Genomic DNA, 25118 nt, shown 5'->3' on the forward strand with positions numbered 1-25118 from the left:
ATGCATCAGAGAGTGTTCCACATTTTTCTGTTCTCTGCAATAGTCTGTGTATTATTGAAATAATTTCTTCTTAAAATATAAGGTAGAACTTACAAGTGAGGTCTCCAGAGCCTATAGCTTCTTTTGTGGGAAGATGTTTGATCATTGATGCAATTTTTTTAAAAAATGATACACAATGATTCAGGCTTTCTATTAATATTTCTTCTTGAATCTTTTTTTTTTTTTTGAGACAAGAGTCTCACCTTGAATCTGTTTTGGGTTGTATTCTTGTCAGAGCTCTATACTTACACTGAATTTTCAAATTGTTGGCAAAAAGTTGCTAATAATATTACCTCATCTTCCTATAGCCTGCAGCATCTGTAGTAACATCACCTTTTTCATTCCTGAGACTAGTTATTTGTGCTTTCTTTTCTCATAGGTGAATTTCACCATAAGCTAGTCAATTTTATTAGTTTTGTTAAAGAAACAACTCTTGGCTTTGTTGATTGTCTCATTCGTATGTATGCTGTTGCAGTAATTTCTGCTCTTATCTTCACATGCCCCTTTTCTTCTCTTTGGATTCCCTTTGCTGTTCTATTTGAACCTCCTTGTGAATTCTTAGTCTTTTTTTCTTTTTTCACATACTCATTTATGCCCATACATTTCTAAGTACTGATTTGGCTTTATCCTACAAGTTTTGATATGTGTACTTTCTTACAGTTCAAAATATTCCCAATTTCCATTATAATTTCTTCATTGGCAAATGGGTTATCTTAGCATCATAATTCTCATTTTTGAATATATAAGAATTTCTGGTTATTTTTAATTCTAGCTTAAAAGGTAAAGTATGGTCACAGAATGTACTCCACATAATTTCAACGTTTTAAATTTATTTAAACTTGCTCTGGGGCTTAGTATATCATAAATGCAAATGTTCTGTGCGTGCTCAGGAAGGATGTATACTCAGTAGTCCGATGGGGCAGTATTCCGTATGCTCAGCAATCAGGCCAATTTTGTTCACTGGCGTATTCAAATCTTTCATATTCTTCTTGATTTGATCTATCAATTTCTGAGAAAGATATGCTCACATCTCCTAAATTTGAAAATTTGACTCTAGTAGAGGGGAAAATGTAATGATTTAAAAAAAAAAACCCACAACACTGTCAATACAAAATAAGGCAGAAAAGAAGAAAAAACCCCTCAGAACAGGTGGGACAAACATAAAGCACATAACAGTATGTTCAAGCCTAAATATATCAGTAATTATATTACATTTAAATGGATAAAGGACTCCAAATAAAGAACAAAATTTGTCACAATGGATTACAAAATAAAATCCAGTTGTGGGTTGTTTACTAGGAGCCACATCCAAAATACAGAGACACAAGAAGGCTGAGCAGGGTGGTCTACCGTGCCAAGTCCCTCTGGGGGAGCAGTGAACCATGGCCCTGCACTCACCCCCCATCCCGGCCCCCCACCATCAGACCCCTGGGGCTAGCCTGGAGATAACGGGGCCTTTTCCTATTCTGAAGTGAGACCTTCGCATTTTCTGCTCTTGGGGACTCTGCTGGCGGACAGGGAAGATGGCACCCAGGCCAGCCAGGAGTGTCCAGGATGGTGGTGGGCAGTCCCAGAGCCTTTTCTGGCCCCCACTCCAACCCCTGGAACTCCCTTGAGTCCAAAAAGTTCTTTTGGTTTCTCCCATCAAAGTGACCACATTTCCCCTTCAGAACAACCCTGTACAGTAGTCAGAGATGGACGCCATACCAAAGACTGAAACTGCATATAGATTTTTCACCAGATCATTGATTCTAGAAGGCTTTTCAGTAAACAACTGTGGCAGTGGACAGGCCCTAGAGACCTAGGGACCTACTTCTGCAGGAGGCACACAGCTGCAGACCATGGAATTTCTCACCATTCATTTTATTATATTCCACATTCTTAAAAATGTTTTCTTACACAGTCCAGTTGCATCTAGACCAACTAGACCAGGCTCAGTCCTGAATGTCCTCATCTGTCACAGCGGGCAAAGGCTGGGAGTACTGTGCCCAGGGGAAGAGAGGATGTGACGGGGAGCCCAGGTCTCTTCCCAGCTCTGCCAATTCAAAGCAACCGTGAGCAAGTTGCTTAGGGCTGCCGGGCTCACTTGTTCACTTGTGCCTGCTGCACAGGGTTTGCGTGACGGCTGTTTGTAAAGCCAACAATGCAGAACCACCTCAGTGCGCCACACCAAGGCATAGTGTGGCCTGCTTCCCTGGGCTGGCACCACCTTCCCCTGCTGAGAAGCAAAACGAGAGAACAGGAGGCCAGCCAGGTGGGATGGGCAGGAATCCTCCCCTCGCAGCCAGGGCCAGCACACAGGGTGGGTGGGTTCCCTCCTTAACCTCCTCTGCAAGTCTGTGTCCCACCCCTTGCTCTTGGCTCTGAAATGTGCCCAGCATTGCTCTCCACTGGACTCACCTTTCTGAGTTCTTCAGGAGGGGACAGCCTAGAACTTTTCTGTTCTCCAGTTTCAAGCATGGCTGAGTGAAGAGCCTGCTTATTTTAAACAACATCCTACTTGCATCATCCTACGAATATTAGTTTCCAGACAGCCATCCTGGGCCTTATTCTGGTGCTGAACACATCTTAATGCCCCTTTCCTGACAGTCTGTCTGTCCCTGGCCCCCTCCCCTCCGCTGTGTCAGCAGCCTGCTCCTTCCGCAGGGGCAGCAAGGGACAGGCGGCCTTCAGTTCCCCAAGCCCCCAGGCAAGGCTGCCTGTCCTTCGCCCAGCTGAGGGGTACTCAGGCCCCGTGTGTGGCTCCAGTGCCCCTGATTTTAGGGACACACTGGGCCGCAGCACTAGCATCCCAGGTTCCCCAGGGGCCTGAGGGCAGGGCCAGTCCTTCCCAGGCAACATGTGCACTCCTCAAATTAAATAAGGGACTCGGGTGGGAACGCCAGGTTGGCTGTGCCCGAGGGAGGTCTTGCAGCGAGTGAACAGCAGGCACACCGGTTCCAGCACACGGCCAGGCATCAGCGGGGGCTGGGAGCAGGCGCATTGCAGTTACCAGGACAGAGTGGGCCTGGTGACACCTGGTCATGCCATCTCCCAAGACAAACCCAGGAAGACTGGCCCAGCCCTTACGTGTGCTACAGGCTACGCCGTGCCCCTCTCCAAATTTATATGTCAAGTCCAACCCCCAGGACCTCAGAATGAGATCTTACTTGCAGAGGGGTCTTTTGAGAGGGAATCAACTTAAAGTGAACTCATCACAGTGGGCCATATTCCAACACGACTGGTGTCCTGACACAAAGGGGAAATTTGGAGACAGGTGCGCAGACGCTGTGTGAACATGAAGACAGCCATCTTCAGCCAGGGAGACAGGCCTGGGACAGATCCCCCCTCACAGCTGGCAGAAGGAACGAACCCTGACAGCACTTGGACTTGGGGCCTCCAGAACTGAGAGACGGTAAATGCCTGTTGTTTCAGCTGCCCAGTCAGTGGCACTTCAGTGGCACTGTGTGAGGCCGCCTGGGAGGCAAACGCAATGTGTGCGGCTCTTCCCCAGGGTGCCATCTGGGAATCCCGCTCCCCAGGCTTCTCCCCCCAACCTTAAGGGCACATTGTCGGATCTTCTCCAGGGTGTCTGGGCGTCGAGGCGTGAGCTGGCTTGGCCACGTCCCACAGTGGGCCCCCACCGAGCTCCTTCCAAGAGGAGCCATGGGCCTTTCCTTAGCAACTCACTTCTTTAATTTTAGAATCCACGTGGGTAAATTCAGCTTAGACCAGAGGGCAGAGTTCTCCCCAAATGAAACTTGCCAATATTTACTCCGGGAAGACAGGAACCGGCCTTCGCAGCGCTGGGATCAGGAACAGCAGGTAGTTAGGCAGAGGGCTCCCGAGGCCGATCTGCGGCTGCACGGAGCACCCCGTGCACGCGTGGTACGCACACACAGTGTGCACGCACAGGTGTGCACACCACCGCCCAGGCGCCTCCAGTGGAGGATGGGAGGGAGAAGCAATGTTTGATTGAACCCAAGCCAAGAATGCCAGAGTGTGGCTGAGGAACACAAGCACTGCCTGGGGCCTGGTGCAGGGCAAAGGGTGGACCCCCTGCAGTGGGAAGGGCCAGGAAGCAGACGGAGAGGGAGACGTCCCTGGGAGAGGGCAGCCTGGGCTGGGGCGACGGGTGCAAGCCACTCCTGCACCCAGGCTGCGCAGATGAGGACTGCAGTTAGTGGGCCCCCCACCTTGGGTCCCTGTGTTCACCACCCCAGAGTTCCTCCTGGAGAGCGCTGTGGACTCCTCCCAACAGGCTGTTCGGCTCCTTGGGCCGGTCTGGGAGGCCGGCTGGTGCCACTCCTGCAGCCAGCGGCTCTGCGTCTGTGCCGGCCGCAGGAGGAGAGGCCGTCTGGGCGGATAAGGCAGCAGGCACTAAGCGGGGCACGGGGCTCTGGTGGCCCACAGTGTGTCCGCGGGGAGGGTGCATAGTCAGCACAGCGTGGCAGCTGGGTGCTGAGAGAGGCTGCTGGGAAGGGCTGTGGTTGGGCCCAGAAGGTTCTGCCAGGGTAATGTCCGGAGGCAGCGGAGGCACCAGGCGGACCCTCCCTCTGGAGAGTGCGGGGGAGCCGCTGGCCCTGCAGCCTTCCGCCTGGCCCCGCAGCATCTTTGGTTTAGGCCTGGCAGGGCCCTTCTGTCTCCAGTACGGCAGGTGTCTGTGGCCAGGGCCGTTAGCCCAGCGAGGTCCCCGGGGCAGGGTCCACGGCCAGGAGGCCTGGCCCTTCGGCCCAGGGCCCTGCGGGCGCCTCCCCAGCCGGTTCACCTGGGTCCTCATGGTGGCCACTTCCTGAGCCAGGCCTGCCAGGGCCGTGGCCAGCCGGTCCAGCTTCTCCGCGAGGGCAGCGCCGAGGCTGTGCAGCTCCTGCTGCAGCGGCTTCCCGCAGGGGCACGGCAGGCGCGAGGAGGCGGCTGGCAAAGCGGGAAACGTGGCTGCTGGAGAGGGCAGCTCCAGCAGCAGAGACGCACTGGGCGGCTCAGGCAGGCCCCTGGGGAGCAGCCTGCCGTGGGTCCTGGCTAAAACCAGAGCAGAGGCTGGGTAAGAGTTCTTTGATTGTAAGGACCTTTCTCTCCACAGAGGTCCCTTGGACTAGGGTGCTCAGCATCCTGACCCTCTACGGCCTGGCTTCTAAAGGTAAGGAAGGTGACTCAGGCTTGAGAATACTGACGGCAATGCTCATTACATCAAAATTGGCCGCGTCTCCTGGCTGTTCCCCAAACTGATGGGCGAGATCAACTATAGACTGGGTTTCCACGGTAACCAAGCTTTCCTAAGACTGTGGTCTTCCCATCTCCTAAGAAAACAATCAGTGGGTTCCCCGTGTAGCCATTGGGACCTAATGGCACCCCAGAGCACCTGACACTGCCCTAGGAGTTGGGGAGAAGGGCCCAGAGCCCCCGTCCCAGACGGTGGGAGGCCAAGGCGATGGCAGCGTCGGAGACAGGCCAGGGGGACCAGTCCAGCCAAGGGCCTCGCAGGCGTTTCTCATGGGGCAACCTTGGGGCCACTTCAGCACTCCGTGCTCTTGGGCACAGGCAGACCACAAGGTTCTCACCCCTGCTGCCCATACTCTCTCTATCCAGAAGTTACGGATTCATAGGATTTTAAGTCTTAAGTTACTTTCAAGAAAATCACCTAATCCTCAACCCTAAATTCCCTTGGAACTGGTCCCAGCCCCAGGCAAAGCTCCACGAGAAAGCCTTGGCCATGCACTTGCTGTTCCTGACCTGCTTAGCCCTGGGCTGGGCACAGAGATTGGCTCCTGCCCATTTCTCTGAAACCCTAGCCGCGGCTCTGCCCTTCTCTTTTCAGCACCTCCAGGGCTTCACACAGAGGAAAACGTGAAGACTGGAGTGGCCAAAGGATCCAAGCGCTGTCTGGTTGAGTTCTTTAGGCAAGGATCCAAGTCTGGGGCTGGAGATCCCACCCAGGGGCTTCCAGGGAGGAAGAGCCCAGGCTCACTCCCCTCGGGCCAGCTCAGACTCTTAACAGCCTGTGCCAGTGAAGGAACCTGACCACAGGCCAAAGGTCACCAAGTCCCTGATGTGAAGCTGTCCCCAAGGGACCCAGGGCACCGGGACACACCCTCCTGCATGTCTCCATTGCAGGCCCTCAGGTGCAGAGGTATGATGCGGAGCTAAACCTCTCTGGAAGACCTTGGCCAGGTCACTCGACAGTACTGAGCCTCAGTTTCCTCATCTACTCTCTAGAGTCCCCTCAAACCCAAATGGATTCTGGAACACTTCTCAGTTGCTGCCTCTAAAAGTTGTATCTGTGTGCTTTTATGAAAATCCTAGGTACTTCTGTAATAAAACACTAAATGAAAGATGCAACCTGAAGTGGCTTAAAGATGAGACTTTTCCTTCTTATGACCCAAATAATGAACATGGAAGAATGTCTCCTCAAGCTAGGCCCCTGGGTCCTGTCCTGCAGAGGGGACGAGGAAGCTACCAGTTTACCTGCAGCTCTGGGTCTTCCGTGTCCAGGCTCCAGGCCCCTGGATGCTTCTCCAAACCTGGGCCCAGGCCTTCTCTCCAGCGGAGGGGCAGGGCAGGGGTCACCAGCTGTCCCTGCAGAGAGAGCAAAGAGCGCTCAGGATGGGATACCCATCGCATGGCCAGAGCCGTGCTGACATGAGGATATTCTGATGGAGCCTAAAACTGTGTCAAACTTTCAACTTCTTTTTTTTTTTTGAAACAGAGTCTCAGTCTGTCATCCAGGATAGAGTACAGTGGCATTATCATAGCTCACTGCAACCTCCAACTCCTGGGCACAAGTGATCCTCCTGCCTCAGCCTCTTGAGTAGCTGGGACTACAGGCATGCACCACCACGCCCGGCTAATTTTTCTATTTTTAGTAGAGATGGGGTCTTGCTCTTGTTCAGGCTGGTCTCAAACTCCTGGCCTTAATTGATCCTCCCACATTGGCTTCCCAGAGTGCTAGGATCACAGGTGTGAGCCACCATGCCTGTCCCAAACTTTCAACTTTGAACAATGATTAAATGACCCGCAGGGTGGACACACTTGGCCTGTCAGAAAGCCTCGCTCTGTTGGAATGGCCCGCTGTGGCGTGTGCGCGTCGGGCACCTGCCCCATCTGCAGGGTGTGGGTGCGCCGGACCCCTCCAGAGTCCTCTGCAGCTCCAGCGTCACCCCTCAGGCTCTGTCAGGAGGCGATGGCTGGGGAGGGGAGGTGGAGAGGGTTCCCATCTGTGGGTCCCGCCTCAGCAAGACCTCTCCAAGGATATGGCCCTGTGGTCCATGCCCAGCCCACTCTTGCCGTTTTCTGCTGGGCCCACTGGGCACTGAGCAACGTGGCTCAGCCCAGGACCTGCACAGGGCAAGGCCAAGGCCTGCAAGTGGAGCACGGAGGGGGGGGGGGTACTCCCTGCCCTGCCCTGCCTCCCTCTCCTCTGCACTGCTGAGGGGCCCCTCTCCTCTCCCTCCTGTCCCCTCTCCCGCTTTCCGGGCTGGGGGCAAACATCGCTCACAGCTCGATGGAGAAGCGAGGTGGCCTGGGGCCGCAGGCCACGTCTCCAGCCTTCCCGACAGGACAACCCGTAATAAGTCCTCCCAGGTGGGGAAATCTCCCTTTTAAGACTTTTTTTTTGTTAATTGTCAAGTTTTAAAAATACACACTATCGTTGTATCTATACACCCATATCTGTCTATGTCCACACGTATATAGAAGCAAGTACATATAACGCGCCGGATCACCAAGGGGACGGCTACAGCTTCCCTCACAGCTGTGTGCCAGCACACCCCGGCCCCGGCCCCCAACCCCGGCCCCCAGGAGCCCCAACCTCCCTCACGGACAGAGCTCATCTCACTGGGAACCGAAGCACGGCAAGTGGAGAGGATTTTCTGGCGAGAGCCCAAGTGACAGGCGGGATTCAGGGGACCAGTCTAGACTCCCGGCCCTCGGGGAGACGCCCTCCCCGGAGACTCCTGCTCACCTGCACTGAGACGGCTGCAGCCCGCAGGCTCTGTTCTCCTGGGGTCTTCACCAGGGCTGCTGCTGCTGCTGCTAGTGGGGGATCCGCCAGGGCACGGGGACAGAGGGACAGGACACTTGCAGTGGGGAGGGCGGTCCCGCTCTGGCATCACAAAGCTGGTGTCAGGGCGGTGCCCCATCCTGGGAGGCGGCCCACCACCATCCCCCCGCCCACAGGCTTACCCTGGAGGAGTGGCCGCCAGGGCGCTGGCTCCAGCCTCAGGTCTTCTCCCTCAGAGCTGCTGAAGCTTGAGCTGGAGCCGGGGCTGGGGCTGGGGCTGGGGCCGGCCAAGCAGGCAAAGTGCAAGGGCCTCGTGGGCAAGATCCCTCTCAGGGAGTTCTCCAGGCAGTGCAGTGGGGAGGGCTTAGCAGCTGGCCCTGGGCAAATGACAAGAGAGCCCTCTGTCCTCATCCTGAGTCAGCGAGGAGGCCTGAGCCTCAGTGACGAGGATCACAGAACTGGTCCCCTTTCAGCTCAGCCCACACCCAGTGTGAGCTCTGGGGGACCCTCAACAGCTCATTCTGGTCATGGAGGGTGGAGACAAGGGAAGCTGGGGCCTGGCCAGACCCCAGCCACTCTGGAAAGTCAACTGAGGAACTTCCTGGAAGTCTCGAGTCCCTAGAAGCCACTAGCAGTCAGGTTCCAGGCAGGCCTTCAGGTTAAGGCCGGGCAGCCTCTCCCACCCAGCAGCAGGCAGGCTCGGCCGTCCAGGGGCAGAGGCTGGCTTAGGGCCAGTCCTCGCCTGGCGCAAGGTTAGCAAAGCCGCATTTACTCAGCGAAGTCACCCTACTGGCCCCACAGCAGACCCGCGGAATTCTGCGGAAGCTAAACTAAGCGGCAGCAGGAGACAGAGGGAGGCCCCCTTGCCCCAGGAAGCGTCTCCACTGGACAAACCAATGGATGGACTAAAACAGTATTCTTCCTGCCGCCCTCCTTGTCAGAACTTTGTGTCTTTTCATCATCCTTTTTAGCACACCTCTGCCTCTGTCTGGCTCCAGGCTCTGTCTTTTGGGGAAGGGATACGGGACAGGGAAGGGAGAGCGGGACAGGGAGGGAGGGAATCTGGCTCCTCATCAGACACCTTGACTGTTGGGCAACAGGCCCGTCGACACTGAGGGCAGATGTCAGCTCACCATCTTGGAGCCACCTCCATGCTCCAGGCTTGGTGGCCCCAGGGTCTCTGAGCCCCCGCTGGTGGCAGGTGGGGACAGAGCTGGAGGTGAAGGCCTCTGGGTTGGCCAGACGGAGGCTCCTGATGGGCACTTCTCCCCCTCCCTGCCCGAGACGGGCTGGCGCACAGGGCTCACCCCTCAGTCCTATTTAATGAGAAGCCAAGAGGCCTGTCATCTCCGCAGGGCCTCATGTTGGCACAGAAAAAGGGACAGGGAACAATTTTTGCCACTGCTGGGCTCTCGGGCACGCCAGCTTCACGTGCGGGGGCACCGCCCTGAGATGCCCCCGGGAGCTCTCCACTTCCCCCCACGGGCTCCTGGGAGCCCTGCAGCTCAGTGGCTGCACCCAGACACCAAGGCATGTAGGGACCGACATGGCCAGGATGAAGACACTCAGCTGACAAGGCTCCAGCTCAGGCCTGGACTGTGGACCAGCGGACGGTGGCACTCGGGCGTCCCTGTCCTGGGTTGTACCCACCATTCAAATGCCACGAAGTCTCATGTGTGCTGAACAGACTCCCTGGCTTTCTGGCCTCTTGCAAGTGTCTGCCCAGGCCTGTCCCCAGAGCATCGCTGCGGTTCGGGTGAGGATCTGAGCCTGCTGGCGGCAGCGCCCCGCGTGGCAGTGCTGGTGCTCCCTGCCCTATTCCCAGGCACCCGCGGCAGCCACAGCCATACCTTCCTTGTCTGCCATCCAGTTCCTGGGCTCTGCTCTCCTCAGACCCCCGTCGGCTGCCGAAGAGCAGGGCCAGGTAGGCTGTGGCCTGGGCACAGGTATCTCTTTGAGACAGTTCTCTAGACCCTGGAGGGGGGAGCTTCCCAGTGGGCTTCCTGTGAAGATCAAACATCCGCAGACCAGGAGGTGGAGCCTGGTCTCTCAGACCCCAGAGTCTCTCCTCTGCTGTGTGTCCAGGCAGTGGGGGCCATGGGAGGGGGTGCAGAGCAGTGACGTGTTGTGCACTTTGGGGCCCCGGATGGAAAGTTGGCCCCAAACATCTGTCAGTCCTGCTCTGGGGTGGCCCTGCTCAGGCTGCCCTGGAAGAAGTCTGACCTGTCCTGGCCACCCACACAGGAGCCAGGCCTGGGGCTGTCATGAAGGGACTGGCTACAGGTGTGGGTCTGGGCTCCCTCCGTCTGTCCAGCTGCCACCTCTGCGAGGGATGGCGCCGCCTGCCCCACACACAGGTCGACCTTTAAACACTGTGCATAAGTCTTCCTTCACCACTGACAGCAAGCAACACTGCAGGCCCCCTTGCCTCCGGTATGACGCAGTGGGCCATGGCAGGCAACCACGCATGCAGTTTCTACTGGGAAAGAACTAAATACAAGGCTGGGTACAGTGGTGGCTCACGCCTGTAATCCCAGCACTCTGGGAGGCTGAGGGGAAGGTCGCTTGAGGCCAGGAGTTCAACACTAGGCTGGGCAACATAGTGAGACCCCACCTATAAAAAATATATATATATAAAATAAAAATAAAAGCCAAATACATTACAAAAATCATTCTTCATGACAGGGAGCTGTACAAGTGACAGGAACTAGATGGACTGAGAGTCTAGAGAAGGAGGCACCCTCCCTGGGTGAGCTGACAGTGCCGGCCATTCCCTTTCCTGAGGGCACCTGCTGACGATCCTGGGCCCAGGCACAGGGTGAGAAGAGAAACCGTGAGTGTTTCTGGCTGTCACGAGGGGCAGGAAGGGCAGAGTAGAAACTAGAGGATCTTCAGATACGCTTTACCCCACAGGACATTCGCTGAGTTCTGGGGCAACAGAGGGAGCTGGGCTAGAAGCTTCAAAAAGGCAGCGTGAAATGTGCAGTTTGGGTTACTTAGAAAGCGAAGTGCATCCATGAGAACACATGAGAAAAATGGGTGCTACAGAACACCGAGCTGCTTTGAAAAGAATGAAGTAGCGCTAGTGGCCAACAAGCATCAAGACAAAATGTAGAAAGATGTCAAAGACGGCGGTTAGGACACAGGCGAGGTGGAGACGTGCACAGGTGCTGCGCCTGTGTGAGGGGCAGACGCAGCGGGAGGGGAGGGGGACGGGGGCCCGGTCAGGGGATGAAGGGAGACTTCATTTTCCCACCTCTTGTAGCTTTTGAACAAAACCATGTGACTACATTACCTAGTAAAAACTAAAATTTCAACAAAAAGTCAGTTGCGTTTTTGGGGAAAAGCCTCACCCCCAAGGGGGTAACCCCAGCAGGCCCAGGGACCCAGGCTGGCCTGCACCACGGGCTCCGCGGACCTGGCCACGCCCCGGCTGCAGCGCTAGGCTGGACACTAACAATGCGTGTGGCCAGGACACAGAGGCACGCGCAGAGGGACGAGACAGACCAAGAGGACTCAGATTATTCAGGCAAGGGGAAAAAGGGCCAAGAGGGGATGCCTGCCCCCTCCTGCAAACCCCCCAGTACAACTCCCTTGGAGGGACCCAGGGGACCACGGGTCACTAAGCACACTCCTCCAGCTGCTTGTATGTGAACTTCAGCAAGTTCCCCTAAGTTGGAGGTCAGTTTGATAACAGGCTGGGAGGGGAAGATTTTAATGCAGAAGGAGATTTTTCCAGAGATCTCAGACACTGTCCTGCCACTTCTGAGCCAAGTCACAAAAATGAACCCTCTCCCTTCCCCTGCCCAAGACCTGTCCTGCGTCTGCTCCTGCCTCAGCGTCCCTAGCTCTGCTCCTAGCACTGGCACGGTGGCCTGCCTCAGTGGAGCCAGAGACGACAGTGGGCGAGGGGCCCTCGCACCCTTGCCCAGGATGGACACCTAGACTCAGGCCGGCCCTCTCACCTTTTCTGGGCCGCTGCCCCTGGCTCCCCACAGGGCTCCCAAAGTCCAGGTCCCCATCGGTGCTGCTGGATGAGGAGAAGCTGGAGGGCGTGTGCCGGGGGCCTGGGGGCCCGGTGGAGCCCTCTCTCACACAGCCCTGCAGGCCTAGAGGCAGAGGCGGCTCCCTGCTTGCCCCTGCAGGGAACAGCACAGTTGGGGTCACCGGAGGGCCCACTGGGGAGGTCCTGGGCCCTGCTGTGGGGTAGGCAGAAGACCCTGCCCCAAAGATTGCTCACCGGTGTCCTGCAGCACATTAACCCACGTTAGCCCACAGTCCCGTGTGACTGGAGAGAACAAGACTTCTAGGAGAAGGAAGTGAGGCAGGAAGGTTCTGCCTGTTTTTTACTACATTTGGGAGCCGTTGCTGGGGGGCACGAGAGGGGCTGGGGGAAGGGCCTGTAGCTCAGGAGGCCTTGGGAAGGTGACCCTGGCATACCCTCAGCGTCTCCCTCATGTGCCATGCATAGGGACACACGCCACCCCACGCCCAAGGTCACAGACTACCTTCACTGTGTGATCTGTGGGGCCGCAGCTCAGGCCTCTGGGACCCGGAGTCTCCTGGCTGGGGGCTCTGGGACCAGGAGGTGGCCAGTGGCTGGGGAGGTAACAACCCGCTTGAGGGGATGCCCTTCAGACAGGCCTCCAGGGCTTCCAGCGGCGAGCTTGATGCACTGGCAGCTAGGACAGGAGAGATGGCCTGTCACCATCTCCTGCAGGTCCCGGCCCTGCTCGTCAGGCGCCCACTGGCTGGCTGCCCCTGGCCTGTTTCCTGCAGGGGTGACAGGTCCTGCACCAGGCTCTGGGGACTGCCAGGCAGAAACCTTTCTGTGGGGGACTTCTGATCTTCTCTTGGCTACCCCACAAGGAATGAAGAAAGGAGGTATGGGGAGACCCACATATATGCAGTAGCCAGCTTCCCCCGCAGGGAATCACCGCAAAATGAAGGTCCTGGGGTGGGGCCTGGGCTGGGGGTGTGGGCTAAGGGACACTACTCAGGAAGAGTGGCAGGCACCGCTTCCCTGGGGCTGGCAGAACCTTGCCAGGGACTGAGAACCCCACCAAGGAGACTAGGGAAGACCACCCAGGCCTCACCTTGAGCCTGAGGGCCCCAGCTGGGCCCAGGGACCCCTCTGGTGTCTCCAGTGGCAGAGGGGCTGAGGGTCTGCCTGCTGGGCTGACAGGATGCTGGCACCGGAGGGCTCTGGGCCCGACATTCCTCCACCTTCACAGAGAGCACGCCGCCAGAGCCAGGACCAGGGCGGGGAGCAGGGGTCGGGAGGTGTCCGGACCCTGCAGGAGGGAGGCCACCAGGAAGCCCAGGATTCAGGCCCTGGACCCATCCTGAGAGTCCTGTGAGGCCTTTATAGGGTTGGGGGTGCTTCCAAGGCCCCTCTGCCTCCATGGCAGTCGCTGGCTGAGGGAACAGTTACCTGCCCGACAGGCCAACACAGGGGCCTGTTTATGGTGGAGGGTCACCTACAGTTCTGCCTGGGGCAGGAAAAGGAAACAGACAATGTCTGGGGGCCCTCCCAGCCTAGTGAGTGGCCTTTACCTCCAGAATTCCTCTTCCAGGCCCCTCCATCCTCCTGTAGCCATGGGTCCCCTGCTCCTGAGGTGCTGGGATGCCTGTCCCCGGCCTCGGGGATCTCCTTCAGACAGTTCAGCAGACCCTGGAGGGGACAATCCCCTGAAGCTGCCTCTGTCTTCACTGAGGGAAAAAGGGACACATTTTCACCTTGAGCCCAGTGAAAACGGGGTCAGCCATTCATGATACACAACAATAGGGGACAATCTGTGTGTGATGTTAAAAGGGCACAGCCGGAATCTGGGGGCGTGGGTCTTCTCGTGACTCATTTAGTCTAGCATGAGCCATGGTCTTCCTGGTGCCCCGGTTAAAAATGCCTGTCTACACACCCACCAGCACTGGACAGAGAAAAGGAGGGAAGACAGTACAGTCACCCTGAAGGCAAACACTGGGATCACTCAGCATAAACGGGGAAGGGGGCTCACGGAGCTGCTGCTCGGAGACAGTCCTCTGGGTCCTGAGCAGAACTTACCTTTGAGGTCGAGCTTTACACAGACACACACACTTAGAGGATACGCACAGTATCACCCTCTCACAGATGAGGAAACCAAGGCTCGAAGGTGTCCGACCTTTCAGAGTCTGACCCCGAGGCTGGTGCTTGCCCCCACGCCCTGCTGCCCAGGTCCCAAGCCCACCAAGCATCTCGCCTGGGGTCCGGATGCAGCGACACTCGAGCCCTACAGCTCCTCCCTCACAGCCCACGTCAGGAACAGTAAAGAACACAAAGGAACCCAGGACAAAGTCTGTTTCTGAGTTTTCTTCTTCTAGCTAATCGAGCGCTGCCCTTACAGAGCCACCTGGCTTCAGAAATGTGACACCGGCAGCACAGGAGCAGCCACATTGGCAATGGCTCTAAGGGAGACATTTTGGAGCAAGAGAACGGCTATAAAAAGGTAGCTCAAGCTTCCCAGAGGGAAGAGACCAGGGGCTCCAGAGACCAGGACTCACCTTCCCGGGGTGGGCTCCCGGGCCCCAGCTCCACACTGGTCAGCCTCGACGCGTCCAGGACAGGGAGAGGGGGCAGCTCAGTCCGGGGTGCCCCGGGGTGCTGGGGCCCAGGCACAAGGATTTCTTTCAGACAGTTGATGAGGCCTTGCAAGGGGCTGTTCCCAGGAGAGAGTCCTGCAGCACACACGAGGGCGGCTGAGGTCATCCTCACGGGGCAGCCGGGAGGCCGTCAGCAGTCACTAAGGGCCCTGGGTGCTGAGATTCCCATCCGTGAGAACAGAGACAAGGCCTGCCTTGTAGGGTTGCCACGAGGCCCAGATGGGGAGCGAGATGACCTCCTCGCGCGAACGAAACATGCCTCCCCGTCACCACCCCTCTCAGTCAGGGCAGGCCCCGTCAGGAAAGCCAGCCTCTCACCTGCCCCCGAGGTCCCTGTCTCCTGTCTTCTGTGGCTCTTCCTCCTGCCGGGGCTGCAGGCAGGCGGGCTGGGCTCCCTGCCTGGGGCTCCTGGGCCTGCCTTCGCTGTAGGCCACGGTTTGTCAGCAGCTGCTGTTGCAGTAGGAGACAAGGAAGGCCTTTCCTCCTCATCTAGACGCTGGGAGATCAGCCCAGATCTGGTCTGGGTAGAGAACGGGCCTCTCCAGCTCCCAAGTCCCCAGAAGGCAGTTAAGTCCTGGGAACTTGGACTTGTGGTGGGGACCAGCTTCCAGAGGACTTGTTCCAGGAGGGCTGGGGGCCTTTTCCTGTTTCCTTCCCGTTTAACTGTAAACACCTACACTATTCACTCTGAATAACCTGGACCCCTGCCCCTAAGCCCAGCCTCTGAATCTGGCTCAGTAAGCAATGCCGGCAGCCAGAACATGAAAGCCACGATCTTACGCTCGTCCTTCTCAAACCAGGGCACGTGGGACCCCAGAGCAAATGTGCCAAATGACATCTGTAATCACAGCTAAACAGGGTATATCTTTTAGGAGTGCCAATTTTATTCTATATTAATTCAAAATATCTTAATAAAAATATTTTTAATAAAGATGTTCACACAAATGCAAAATTTACAAGAATTTTTAAAAAATAAAATGAGATTCCAGAGAAATTCTAGTGGCTACTCTTGCCCTCCTCTGCTATTAGGCTTGCTTTGACAAGGTCTAAGAACAAGACTGGGTGCACACAGCTATGTTATCCACCAACGGGCCTGCATGTTAGAAACCACCCGAGGGTTTCTGTGCATTTGTCACACAGAACTCAGTGATCAGGGCTGGGTGAGAGGCCGCCCGGGGACCGAGCATCACGCCTCTTCTTTGCTCTATAGATCGGAGCCCAAGCATGTTGTTCTCTTCCCCAGGGAACTTTGTCCCCATTTGGTAACAGAAGAAACTGAGTCCTAGAAAAATGGTACAGGGTCCAAGTCCCCCCGACTCACTGATAGGGAGGGGGCTTCCTTGTCCCCCATCTTCGAGTGGGCTGCTGCAGCATGAGCTGTTGGTGGGCGTGGAGGCCAGGCTGGGTCGGCTGACAGGGACGTTGGGAAGGCAGCTGAGCAGGCCTCGGAGAGGACCTGGCTCCACTGCTGCAGGTGCTGCTGGGCCGGAGGGAGAAGACACCAACAACCGGTGAGAGGAAGATGCCCTGACATTGTCACAGTCCGGGGCCTTCTCACCATGTTCTGCTAACAACGACCAGGATGTCAGTAATCTGTGCAGCCATCACAGAGCTCTGAAACTCAGGTTTCTGGCCACAGCCGTACCCTGACAAAATTAGAAGCAGCAGCTCTAAAGCCACATCCTCAGTTACCCTGCGCCATCCTCCACCTCCTGCCCTCTACTTCCTATGCCATTTGCCATCAACTGAGTGAGGCTATGGGGGACAGATTCTGGGGGTAAGTGGGACCTGAGCTGAGAGCAGGTGAGCACGAACTGGGGAAAGGAAAGAGTTTGGTGAGGTGGAAAGGACACAGGCCTGGGAAGGGAACTGGTTCCCACTGGCCCCTCCAACAAGGCACAGCTTCCTCTCTTCCTCAACTGTAAAACAGGGACAAACGCACTGTCCTCATCTACCATGCAGAGCACCAGGCGAGAGGGTGGGGCCCCGGGGGTGGCTGAGCCACGCAGAAACCACCACAAGAGTCAGAGCTACTCTCTCGTGGACTCTGCCCCACGCCCTTAGAAGGCAGGCACGTGGCCGGGCATCAGGAGCTAGGGGTGACTCTGCCTCCCCGCACATGCCTGGGATCCAGCCAGGGCCAGGCAGATATACCTCCATGGTGCCGTAGACTTGCACTGCATCTTGGGGAGTGCAGAGAAGGTTGTGTGCGCTGCACAGGCAGCCCTGCTATTTGACCTACCCTCGGGGCTCGCTCTCTCCCCATCCGGGCTGGCTCCCCCACTCTCAGGGCTGTTCATAGCACCCCTGACTTCCCCGAACAGGAACTCTGGGATCTCCTTCACCAGCTGCACCAGGGCGGTGAGGTGCAGGCTGTGCCGGGGCTGTCCTCCTGCGGAGAAGCCACAGTGACTGTCACCCCTGCATCTGCTCCGTGCTCATGCTTTTGTGTGTTTCACACCCAGCGTCTCACGTAATCCCCCCAACCACAGGGGGAGTAGCCAGAGGAAAGACCCATGTCCTGTGAAACACAGAGGACGTAGGCGCAGCCGGGGCAGGGGCACAGGGCTTGGGTACAGGGCTCTTCTCACTCTGTTACTCGTTACTTCTCTTGCTCCCATCTCCTTTCCTTCCAGAGCAATGCCAAGGAGGGCCGCCTGCAAGCTCACCTCCTACCGTCCAGGCCCTCTGTCTTTCCCGGCAGCCCCTAAACACCCAGCCTCACTCAGTCTGGACCCTGTGCACCATGTCACCATCGTGGCATGGCTTCTGGGAGCTGCAGCCTGGCTCTGCAAGGGTGGCTGGGATAAGGCTTCAGGGTGGTGGCAGGACAGGGGCCAGGGTGACCCCAGGTTTCCTTTGAGCACTTCTCTGTGTTAACAGGCTCCCAGCCCAGAGGGGTCAGGGGGCAAAGTCAGGGAGGGTTGGGGTGGGGGGCGTGGCGAGGTGGGGACAGCTGGCTGAGCCCGTTGAGGAGCGGGCCCTGGGGGCTGTCCATGAGTGGGAGGGGATGTCCACAGCCTGCAGCAATGACTTACCCTGGGGGCCTCCCCCACCAGCAGGCTCCGGCCCCTCAGCAGTGCAGCCCCCTCGGCCCGTGGCTCCTCCAGGCTCCGTAGGTGACAGGAAAGCAGAGAGGGGAAGCAGCTCAGCTGTCCCTGGGAAAGAAAGGAGAAGACAGTCGCACTGGGAATGCAGAGGCCTCCACCTCCCACACGGCCATGTGCAGACACCCAGGCACCTGCATATCTGCGCACGTGTTTACGTGTAGTTCATGTGATCACCTAACCTCAGCCTCGGGGTGCTCAGAACCTCAGAGGCCACCTTGCACCCACTGAACTGTACCCGGAGCCCTATTATGATACACAGAGACACTGGCAGCAACATGAAAGATCAAGTGAGGCCCCAGTCCCACCCTGAGCTGGAACCATGTTCATTTCACAGCTGGAAAGACCAAGGCCTGGGGAGTCCTGGACGCCAGCCTCCCTTCCACCCTCCCCCCGGCTCCTGCCTCCCGTCCTCCTTACCCACGGAGACCAGCGTCTCGTAGTTCTCCCGCATCACATCTCGGTAGAACTCCCTCTGCCCCTCCTCCAGGAGCCGCCACTCCTCCTCCGAGAACCGCACAGCCAAGTCCTTGAAAGTGATGGACACCTGTGGGCACAGTCTCAGGGGGTTGGTTGGTTCTATCCCAGCGAGGCCTAGCCCAGCAGTCCCATTGCGCGGTGACCCTGCCCGCGTCTCCAGGTGTAAGCTGGGGAGTGGCAGGGCAGGAATGGCAGGACTCTGCTCCGGAGACGGCTGGAGGCTGAGCTGTGCCCTGAGGAGACAGGCTGCCATCCTAACCTCCACACCTGTGCATGTGACCCTATTTGGAAACAGGGTCACTGCAAGTGTAATTACTTAAGATGATGTCATAAGCATAAGTGGGTGGTCCCTTAATCCAGTATGACTAGTGTCCTTATAAGAAAAGAAGAGACACAGAGACAGACACCCAGGGAGAAGATGGCTGTGTGAAGACAGAGGCCGAGATTGGAGTGATACAGCCACAAGCCAAGGAAAGCCTGGGGCTACCAGCAGCTGGAAGAGGCAGGAAGGATCCTGCCCTGGAACCTTCAGAAGGAGTGTGGCCCTGCCCACACCTTGATTTCAGGCTTTTGTCCTCCAGAACTGTGAGAGAATAAGTTTCTATTGTTTTAAGGCACCTGGTTTGTGCACTGTGTATGGCAGCCACAGGACAGTAACACAACAGTCTCGTGCCCTGTGGTCACTGGGCCCAAACAAAAGTCACCCCCTAACTGGAACCACAGCAGCCCTATGCTCGCCACGTTAGGGATTCATCAGAATTAATAAGCAAACCTCCCTCTGAATGTGCAAGGACTGGGACCCTAGCAATGTAGCATTAAAAAAAAAAGTTTACAAATAAAGCCAATTATAACAAATAAAAAAACACTCCATACTCTTTACCAGGGATGATACAACAGTCAGGAATCAAGCAAGCAACAGTTTTATGTTGTTCCTCCAAGCACCGCCCAGAGTAGAGACAGAGAGAGAGACAGAAAGACAGAGAGAGAGAGATGAGGCAATAAAAACCCAAAGAGCTTGGTAAGTCTGGAGAAGACAGGCCTTCCCTCCCCAGGACAGAGCATGAACAAGGAGCACTCATGGGCCTGTGACCCCTGGGCCCGTGTCTGTGGCACTTGATCATCAAACGCCTGTGCTACAGCCACAGCTCCTCCAGAGCCAGGCTGGGCTCCAGGCCTTCACTGAGCTGAGCCGCCCTCACTTTCCAGGTCTTGCTGTCCTTCAAAAAGCTAATCCGTTAGGCTTTACAATAGCAATATTAAAAATAAAGCCACTCTGCCCAGGCCAGCTTTGGTCATCTCCACTGCCATGAGTGGTGGCATTTATCGCCAGGCCCAGGCAGCACAGCCCTACAGGGACCCTGCAGCATGTGGGAGCTAAGCTCTATGGGAGGGGATGCAGCAGAAGCCCCCTGGTCCAGCCCTCCCCACCTTGCCATGGCCCTCACCCCGGCCCCCAGGCTGCGAGCCTGTTTCACGTTGTCCACTTGTCACAGAATTGCTCAGAAGAAACCTGGGGTCACCCTTGCTTTGGGCAACTGGGTTCTTCCTCTACATCCTACATTCATTATCTTCTATCTGTGTATTTGTCTCAGCTATCCTATGGCTTTTTTTTTTTAAAGTGGCATTTTTTCTTCTTAGTTTCTTTAAAAATGGCTATTCAGGCCGGGCACAGTGGCTCACGCCTGTAATCCTAGTACTGGGAAGGTCGAGGCAGGTGGATTGTTTGAGCTCAGGGGTTCGAGACCAGCCTAAGCAAGAGCGACACCACGACTCTATTAAAAATAGAAAGAAATTATCTGGACAAGTAAAAATATATATATAGAAAAAATTAGCTGGGCATGGTGGCGCATGCCTGTAGTCCCAGCTACTCGGGAGGCTGAGGCAGGAGGATCGCTTAAGCCCAGGAGTTTGAGGTTGCTGTGAGCTAGGCTGATGCCACGGCACTCTAGCCAGGGCAAAAGAGCAAGATTCTGTCTCGAAGAAAAAAAAGGTCATTCAGTGGACTTTAAAATGGCCATCAGACCCTAGAAAATGACTGGCATCTGACAGGCTTGCATTTAAAATTATGATAAAAAATAAACTTTGTATAAATCAAGCAAACAATGTAAATCACAGGAAGGGTCCTTCTGGTTTAGAAACAAATGCCGAACCATTTGTTTGTAGGTAAGAATTATTAAAGAAAATGAAGACACTCCTGATAAAGAAAAGAGGAAATCTACTGCCTTGTTTCATCTACTCACATCAGTGATTTTAAAAACCAATGCGGGCACTACCTGGTGGTCTTGCTGCTCACTCACTGCCTCGCTCGCTGCCTGTCCCCTCAGACATCTGACAGCTTGCCCCATCTGCGCTCCGCCCTCTGTCTGAACTGGCCAGGCTGCATCTGCACACCTGGCGAGGGCCATCCCTCCCGTGACCGCCTGCCTGTGGCCTAGGGCTCATGGGTGGCCACACACGGCGGCGTTCGCCTCCCTGGCTCACTGCTGACTCTCTGAGCTAAGCTTTGCGGCTCTGGCCCAAGCATGGCCACTTCTGCTCAGGAACGGCCTTAGACACCCTCCAAAACTTCTCTCAAAGAGCCACAACATTTCTTCCTGGCCTTTAGAAAACACGGCCAACACCAGGGTCTATGCGGGAGGGCTCAGAGAGCAGGCCTGAGACTGCTGTCCTCAGGAAGGCTTGCCTGCCAGGACCCCGGGCTGCTATCTGGGAATTTGGATGTCGACAAGCTTCCCACCATTTCCTAACTGATGAGAGTGGCTCACAGTGCCTAGATTATCCTGCTACAATGTGGTGTGTGCCAAACCCCTGGTTTCTTTCTGGGAGCCTGCAAGGTTGGTACATGCTAGGTACGTGAGGGTGCCTACATGACCAGACCCCAGTAGAAACCCTGGTGCCAAGTCTCTAGTGAAGCTCCCCTGGAAGACAACATCTCACATGTGTTGTTACCATCCCATGCTGGAGGGAGTAAGTGCATCCTGTGTGACAGCACTGGGAGGGGACCCTGGGGAGCTGCCCCTGGTTTCCCCCAGGCTTCACTCATGCACCTTCTCCCTTTGCTGGTCTTGCTTTGTACCCTCTCACAGTAGCAAATCTTAGCCAGGAGTCTTCCCAGTGAATCTCAGAACCTGGGATGCTCTTGGGGACCCCAACACAGGTCCCATCACACTCTGACAAGACACAAGCATTTTGAGGGCTCAGAGTGTGCTCCACCTAGCACCTCTGGCAGGGAGGCCTCATGGCCCAGCCCTGTTCTAGCTTTGCCACTGGGTCCAGCTGGTCACTCATCAGTCCCTGGCATTCATGGTCCCACCTGCATTGCTCTGTCCTCAGGTCCTCTCTGCTCCTCCCATCATACCCACTTCCTTCTTGAGTCCTACCCCTGAGCCAAGGCTTGGGTATCATAGGGACTGGTGGAGCACGAAGAGACCCCGGGGTCGTCAGAGCCAGTGAGTCCCCATCTGTGGGCTACAGAGCCCCAAGAACCTCAGACTTGTCACAACAGGCTCAGGGGCCAAATGGACACAACCTCTGTCTGTGGACTGAACGTGTACATCTTACTCTCGTGCTTTGATTACTATGTTTAAATATGCACAGATGCTGCTGTGATGAACATGCACGTCCTTTAAAAGTTATACCGAATTTATTTTAGAATACACAAAAAACCTGCAAACTAATGCACTAAGTACACAACTATGTGGGACACAGAGAAGTTTCAACACTAAGAAGGGGGGGGGTCACAAAGCCAAAAAGGTTGGAACCGCCTATTTACAGGCCACCGCTCACTGCTAGAGCTGAGGAAAAGCAGGGAGGGGTGGGAAAGGTGAACAAGTTACAATTTCTTCACCGCCTTTCATTGCAGCCACACAACAAACATTTATTAAACTCCCACTACGGCCAATACACTGGGGCAAACAAGGCACCCTCAGAACCTGGAAGCTCGTCAGACCGACCCGGCGGGGATGATCAGGGCCTGAAGGACTGAGCAGAGCAATGGCACAGGAAGGCACAACATGACAGAGCCCAAGTGACCAGGCGTCGCAGGCTGCCTTCTCAGGATGGCCGGAGGGAGCCCGAAGAGCTGGAACCAGGGCAACAGCACCATGTGCTGCTGAAGACGGGGAACCAACAGAATGTCGATGGCCAGAGAAGGACACTGGGAGACCAAGAACTGGTCTGGGTGCCCCTGCCCTTGCCCAGGTGATACGTGTACCCTGCTGTGGACAGCAGGCTCTCCCTAATTGCCATGGATGCCGCAAGCCAACCGACCTCCACAATGCCAGCTGTCGAGCTCGTCCAACACACCTCCATGCTCACCAGGCAACTGTCCATGAATATTTGGCTTCCCACACAGATTCCACTGTAAGTGGCCGAAGACTTAAATCAGCCACAGAGTATTTCTAGCTTGACTGTCAGCTCTATTTTTCAAGGTACAGTGAGCAACTGGCATATCCTGATTTATCTATCTGTTCTTTTTGAGTTTGGTTAGTGTACATAGATTCTCCTGAGAACCATAACCTAGGGGTACACTGACCAACATCAGGCTCTGTATCTACAAAACAAGAGTTCCACCCAAAATGCACCCCCCCGAGGCCAGGCTCAGTTCTTCTCCACCTTTTGGTAGCTCAACACACAGCTGGCAAGGGAGGGGTGATCTCCAGGGAAGAACATGCTGATCCCAGCCACACGGCTGGTTCCACTGCTGGTCTGATGTGGCCGTTAAGTTCTGGACACACAGGGCATGCTTAGGGCTTAACCCCGGGAGCCAGGCTGCCAGGAGTCCAGTCCTGGCTCTGCTTCATGTTAGTGATGGGACCTCAGCCAAACTACTTCCCACTTGTATGTCAGCAAACTCATCTATAATGCTGGGATCACAACAAGCCACCTCACAGAGATGTTGTCAAGATGAAACGAATTAATATAGGAAAAGTGCCCAGAACAAGCGCTGGGATGTATGAAGTGCTGTGATTAGCATTACTGCAGCCAGGTCTGTCTGTCTAACTCTTCCACACACACTCTTCCTGACCCCGGGTGCCTCTTTAGCTCCAGGCTAAATATATCCAGCTCTTCCAAATATCTGCAAAGAGATGCCTTCCAGGCCTCTCACCATCTCAGCTTCAAGATAAACTCATAGGTGACAAAGTTCTTATAAAATGTGGATGGGAACTGATCGCGGCCAGGGTAGGTGCTCCAGTCAGTGGCCTCCCCTGCCCAGAGAAGGCGAAGGAAGAGCGAGGAGTTTGTGTGTGAGGGAGTGAGCAAGCATGAGTGTGCAGGAGCAAAACCACCACAGGCTGGCCCTTCCCACCCTGTCCTCCTGGGCCCTACTTCACCTCCCCCAACCAACAGGAGAAAAGCTTTCTGCGCTGATCAGGATTGTTGTGATTGAGCAGTCTTCTAGCTCACTGCTGCCACACTGGTCCTCCTGAAACACCCCTTTCACTGTGTCACTAGCCCAGCATGAAAACCAGCTTCAGAGCTCGTAGGACCCAGGACCCGTCTCTCACTGTCCTGCCCAGCCCAGACCTGTGCCTTGGGCTTCTAGATCTGACCCTGCAGGGAGCCCCTTACTGCCTCCACCTGTTGGCTATGCTCACATGTCCCTGGGCTTTTGGGAGTCACAGTGGATATGAAGACTGGAGCCCTCCCTGCTCCTCTCCATGAAACTGTGACCTACAACTCTGCAAGGTCACTCCTGGCCACCTTCTCCATGAAGCTACATGGTGTGAGGACATACAATTCCCTGAACATCAGATTTGAAAGGTCAGTGGTCCAACCCTCTAATTTTACAGAACAGGAAACTGTGGTATGAGCAGGCCCTAAGATGGGGCCACTGGGCATATCTGAGCAACTAAGCTGTACAGCCAGAGCTGCAAAGGAGTTCCGCCCAACAACTGCCAATCCAATTTTTCTGGTTTCTCCTTCTCCCAAGATTCTTATGGGGCATCTTGGGCACAGTGCTGGCTCTGCGTGGACACACACTGCTCCCCATCCATGGCTGCCTGAGGCTGGCCAAAGCTCACTGGCTACCACAATGGCAGAACAGGCTCCAGGTGCCCACCCAGAAGAATGTGCAGCAACTCCCTGCTGGTATCATTTCCAGAGTTTCTTGGCATCTTCACAGCCCACACACAACTCAGCCCAACCTGGGCCCAGGCTATGACTGCAGATGGGGCCTTCTCTCCAGCTCTGGGATCTATACATCTTACCTGCAGGCTGCCCAGGATAAAACTTGGGACCTGTTTCACCTATTTCTCCCCATTTCCACGTGCCCACCCTCCTGGCTCCAGGATTCTACCAAGAATAAAAGTATCCGATTCACTTATTTCCCTAAGGCCTTCGTGCCCACCACTCCCAGGATAACTTGCAATGAAAAGAAGCCACGCAGAGGGAGGGCGACGCTCAACCTCAAGGAGCGAGTTTCGCCGGGTGGAGAGAGACTCGAAGTCTTGCGTCCCCCGGGAGTGGGCGAGGGGTTGGTCCGAGGACCTGTAATTCTTGACACAAAATCCTGAGCCCCAGCCCTGCCGGGAGGATCCCGAAGTTGGTGATCCTCGCTCCATCCCGCCCCCGCCGCCCCGCACTGAGCCGAGGGGACCCACCGAGGCGCCCACACGTCCGCGCGTCCGACCCCGCTCGGGGCGGGGTCCCAGCCAGCCTTACCTGGCGCGCCATCCCGGGGCTCAGCCGCCCCGCCACTCCTCCGCCCGCCCAGTTTCCGGCGCGGCCCGAGGCTGCGGTCGCTCGCTCCCCTCCAGCAGGCTGCGCGGCGACCCCGGCAGCTACCCAGCTCCGCGCGGGAGGAGGCGGGGCCCGAGGCCCGGGCCGCCGGGGAGAGGTGGGGGTGGGCGCGCCCGGGCCCGCCCCGCGCCTCGCCGAGC

General features: G+C 56.1%; 1 protein-coding gene across 4 annotated transcripts; it reads right to left on the bottom strand.

Moving 5' to 3' along the window:
* Nucleotides 1-2287: 2287 nt before the first annotated feature.
* Nucleotides 2288-25037, bottom strand: KRBA1 (KRAB-A domain containing 1). Of its 4 annotated transcripts, none has more exons than XM_045565081.1 (17): nucleotides 24901-25037; nucleotides 18178-18304; nucleotides 17689-17808; nucleotides 16893-17042; nucleotides 15972-16127; nucleotides 14969-15100; nucleotides 14552-14725; nucleotides 13571-13726; nucleotides 13111-13308; nucleotides 12523-12696; nucleotides 11980-12153; nucleotides 9865-10017; nucleotides 9148-9330; nucleotides 8197-8391; nucleotides 7976-8116; nucleotides 6481-6591; nucleotides 2288-5037 (listed from the first exon to the last, which is right to left on the bottom strand). In XM_045565081.1, the coding sequence occupies exons 1-17, from the start codon at nucleotides 24910-24912 to the stop codon at nucleotides 4199-4201; spliced, it is 3195 nt and encodes a 1064-aa protein (XP_045421037.1). In that variant the 5' UTR covers nucleotides 24913-25037; the 3' UTR covers nucleotides 2288-4198. The 4 variants fall into 4 exon arrangements, with proteins under 4 accessions (XP_045421037.1, XP_045421038.1, XP_045421036.1 ...); XM_045565082.1 differs by lacking the exon at nucleotides 24901-25037 and adding an exon at nucleotides 22507-22736 and having other exon boundaries at nucleotides 2288-4932; XM_045565080.1 differs by lacking the exon at nucleotides 24901-25037 and adding an exon at nucleotides 22507-22736.
* Between the last annotated feature and the right edge of the window lie 81 nt (nucleotides 25038-25118).

This window comes from Lemur catta, chromosome 11 (genome assembly GCF_020740605.2).
Source record: "Lemur catta isolate mLemCat1 chromosome 11, mLemCat1.pri, whole genome shotgun sequence".
NCBI lineage: Eukaryota > Metazoa > Chordata > Mammalia > Primates > Lemuridae > Lemur > Lemur catta.

Coding starts and splice junctions, on each gene's coding strand:
- KRBA1 (XM_045565080.1), bottom strand. CDS start 22,569: ATGGACAGTTGCCTGGTGAGCATGGAGGTGTGTTGGACGAGCTCGACA. Junction 13,309..13,570: donor CTGGAAGAGGAATTCTGGAG/GTAAAGGCCACT, acceptor TCCCTCCTGCAG/GGTCCGGACACCTCCCGACC. Junction 8,117..8,196: donor CTGGCGGCCACTCCTCCAGG/GTAAGCCTGTGG, acceptor TTGTGATGCCAG/AGCGGGACCGCCCTCCCCAC.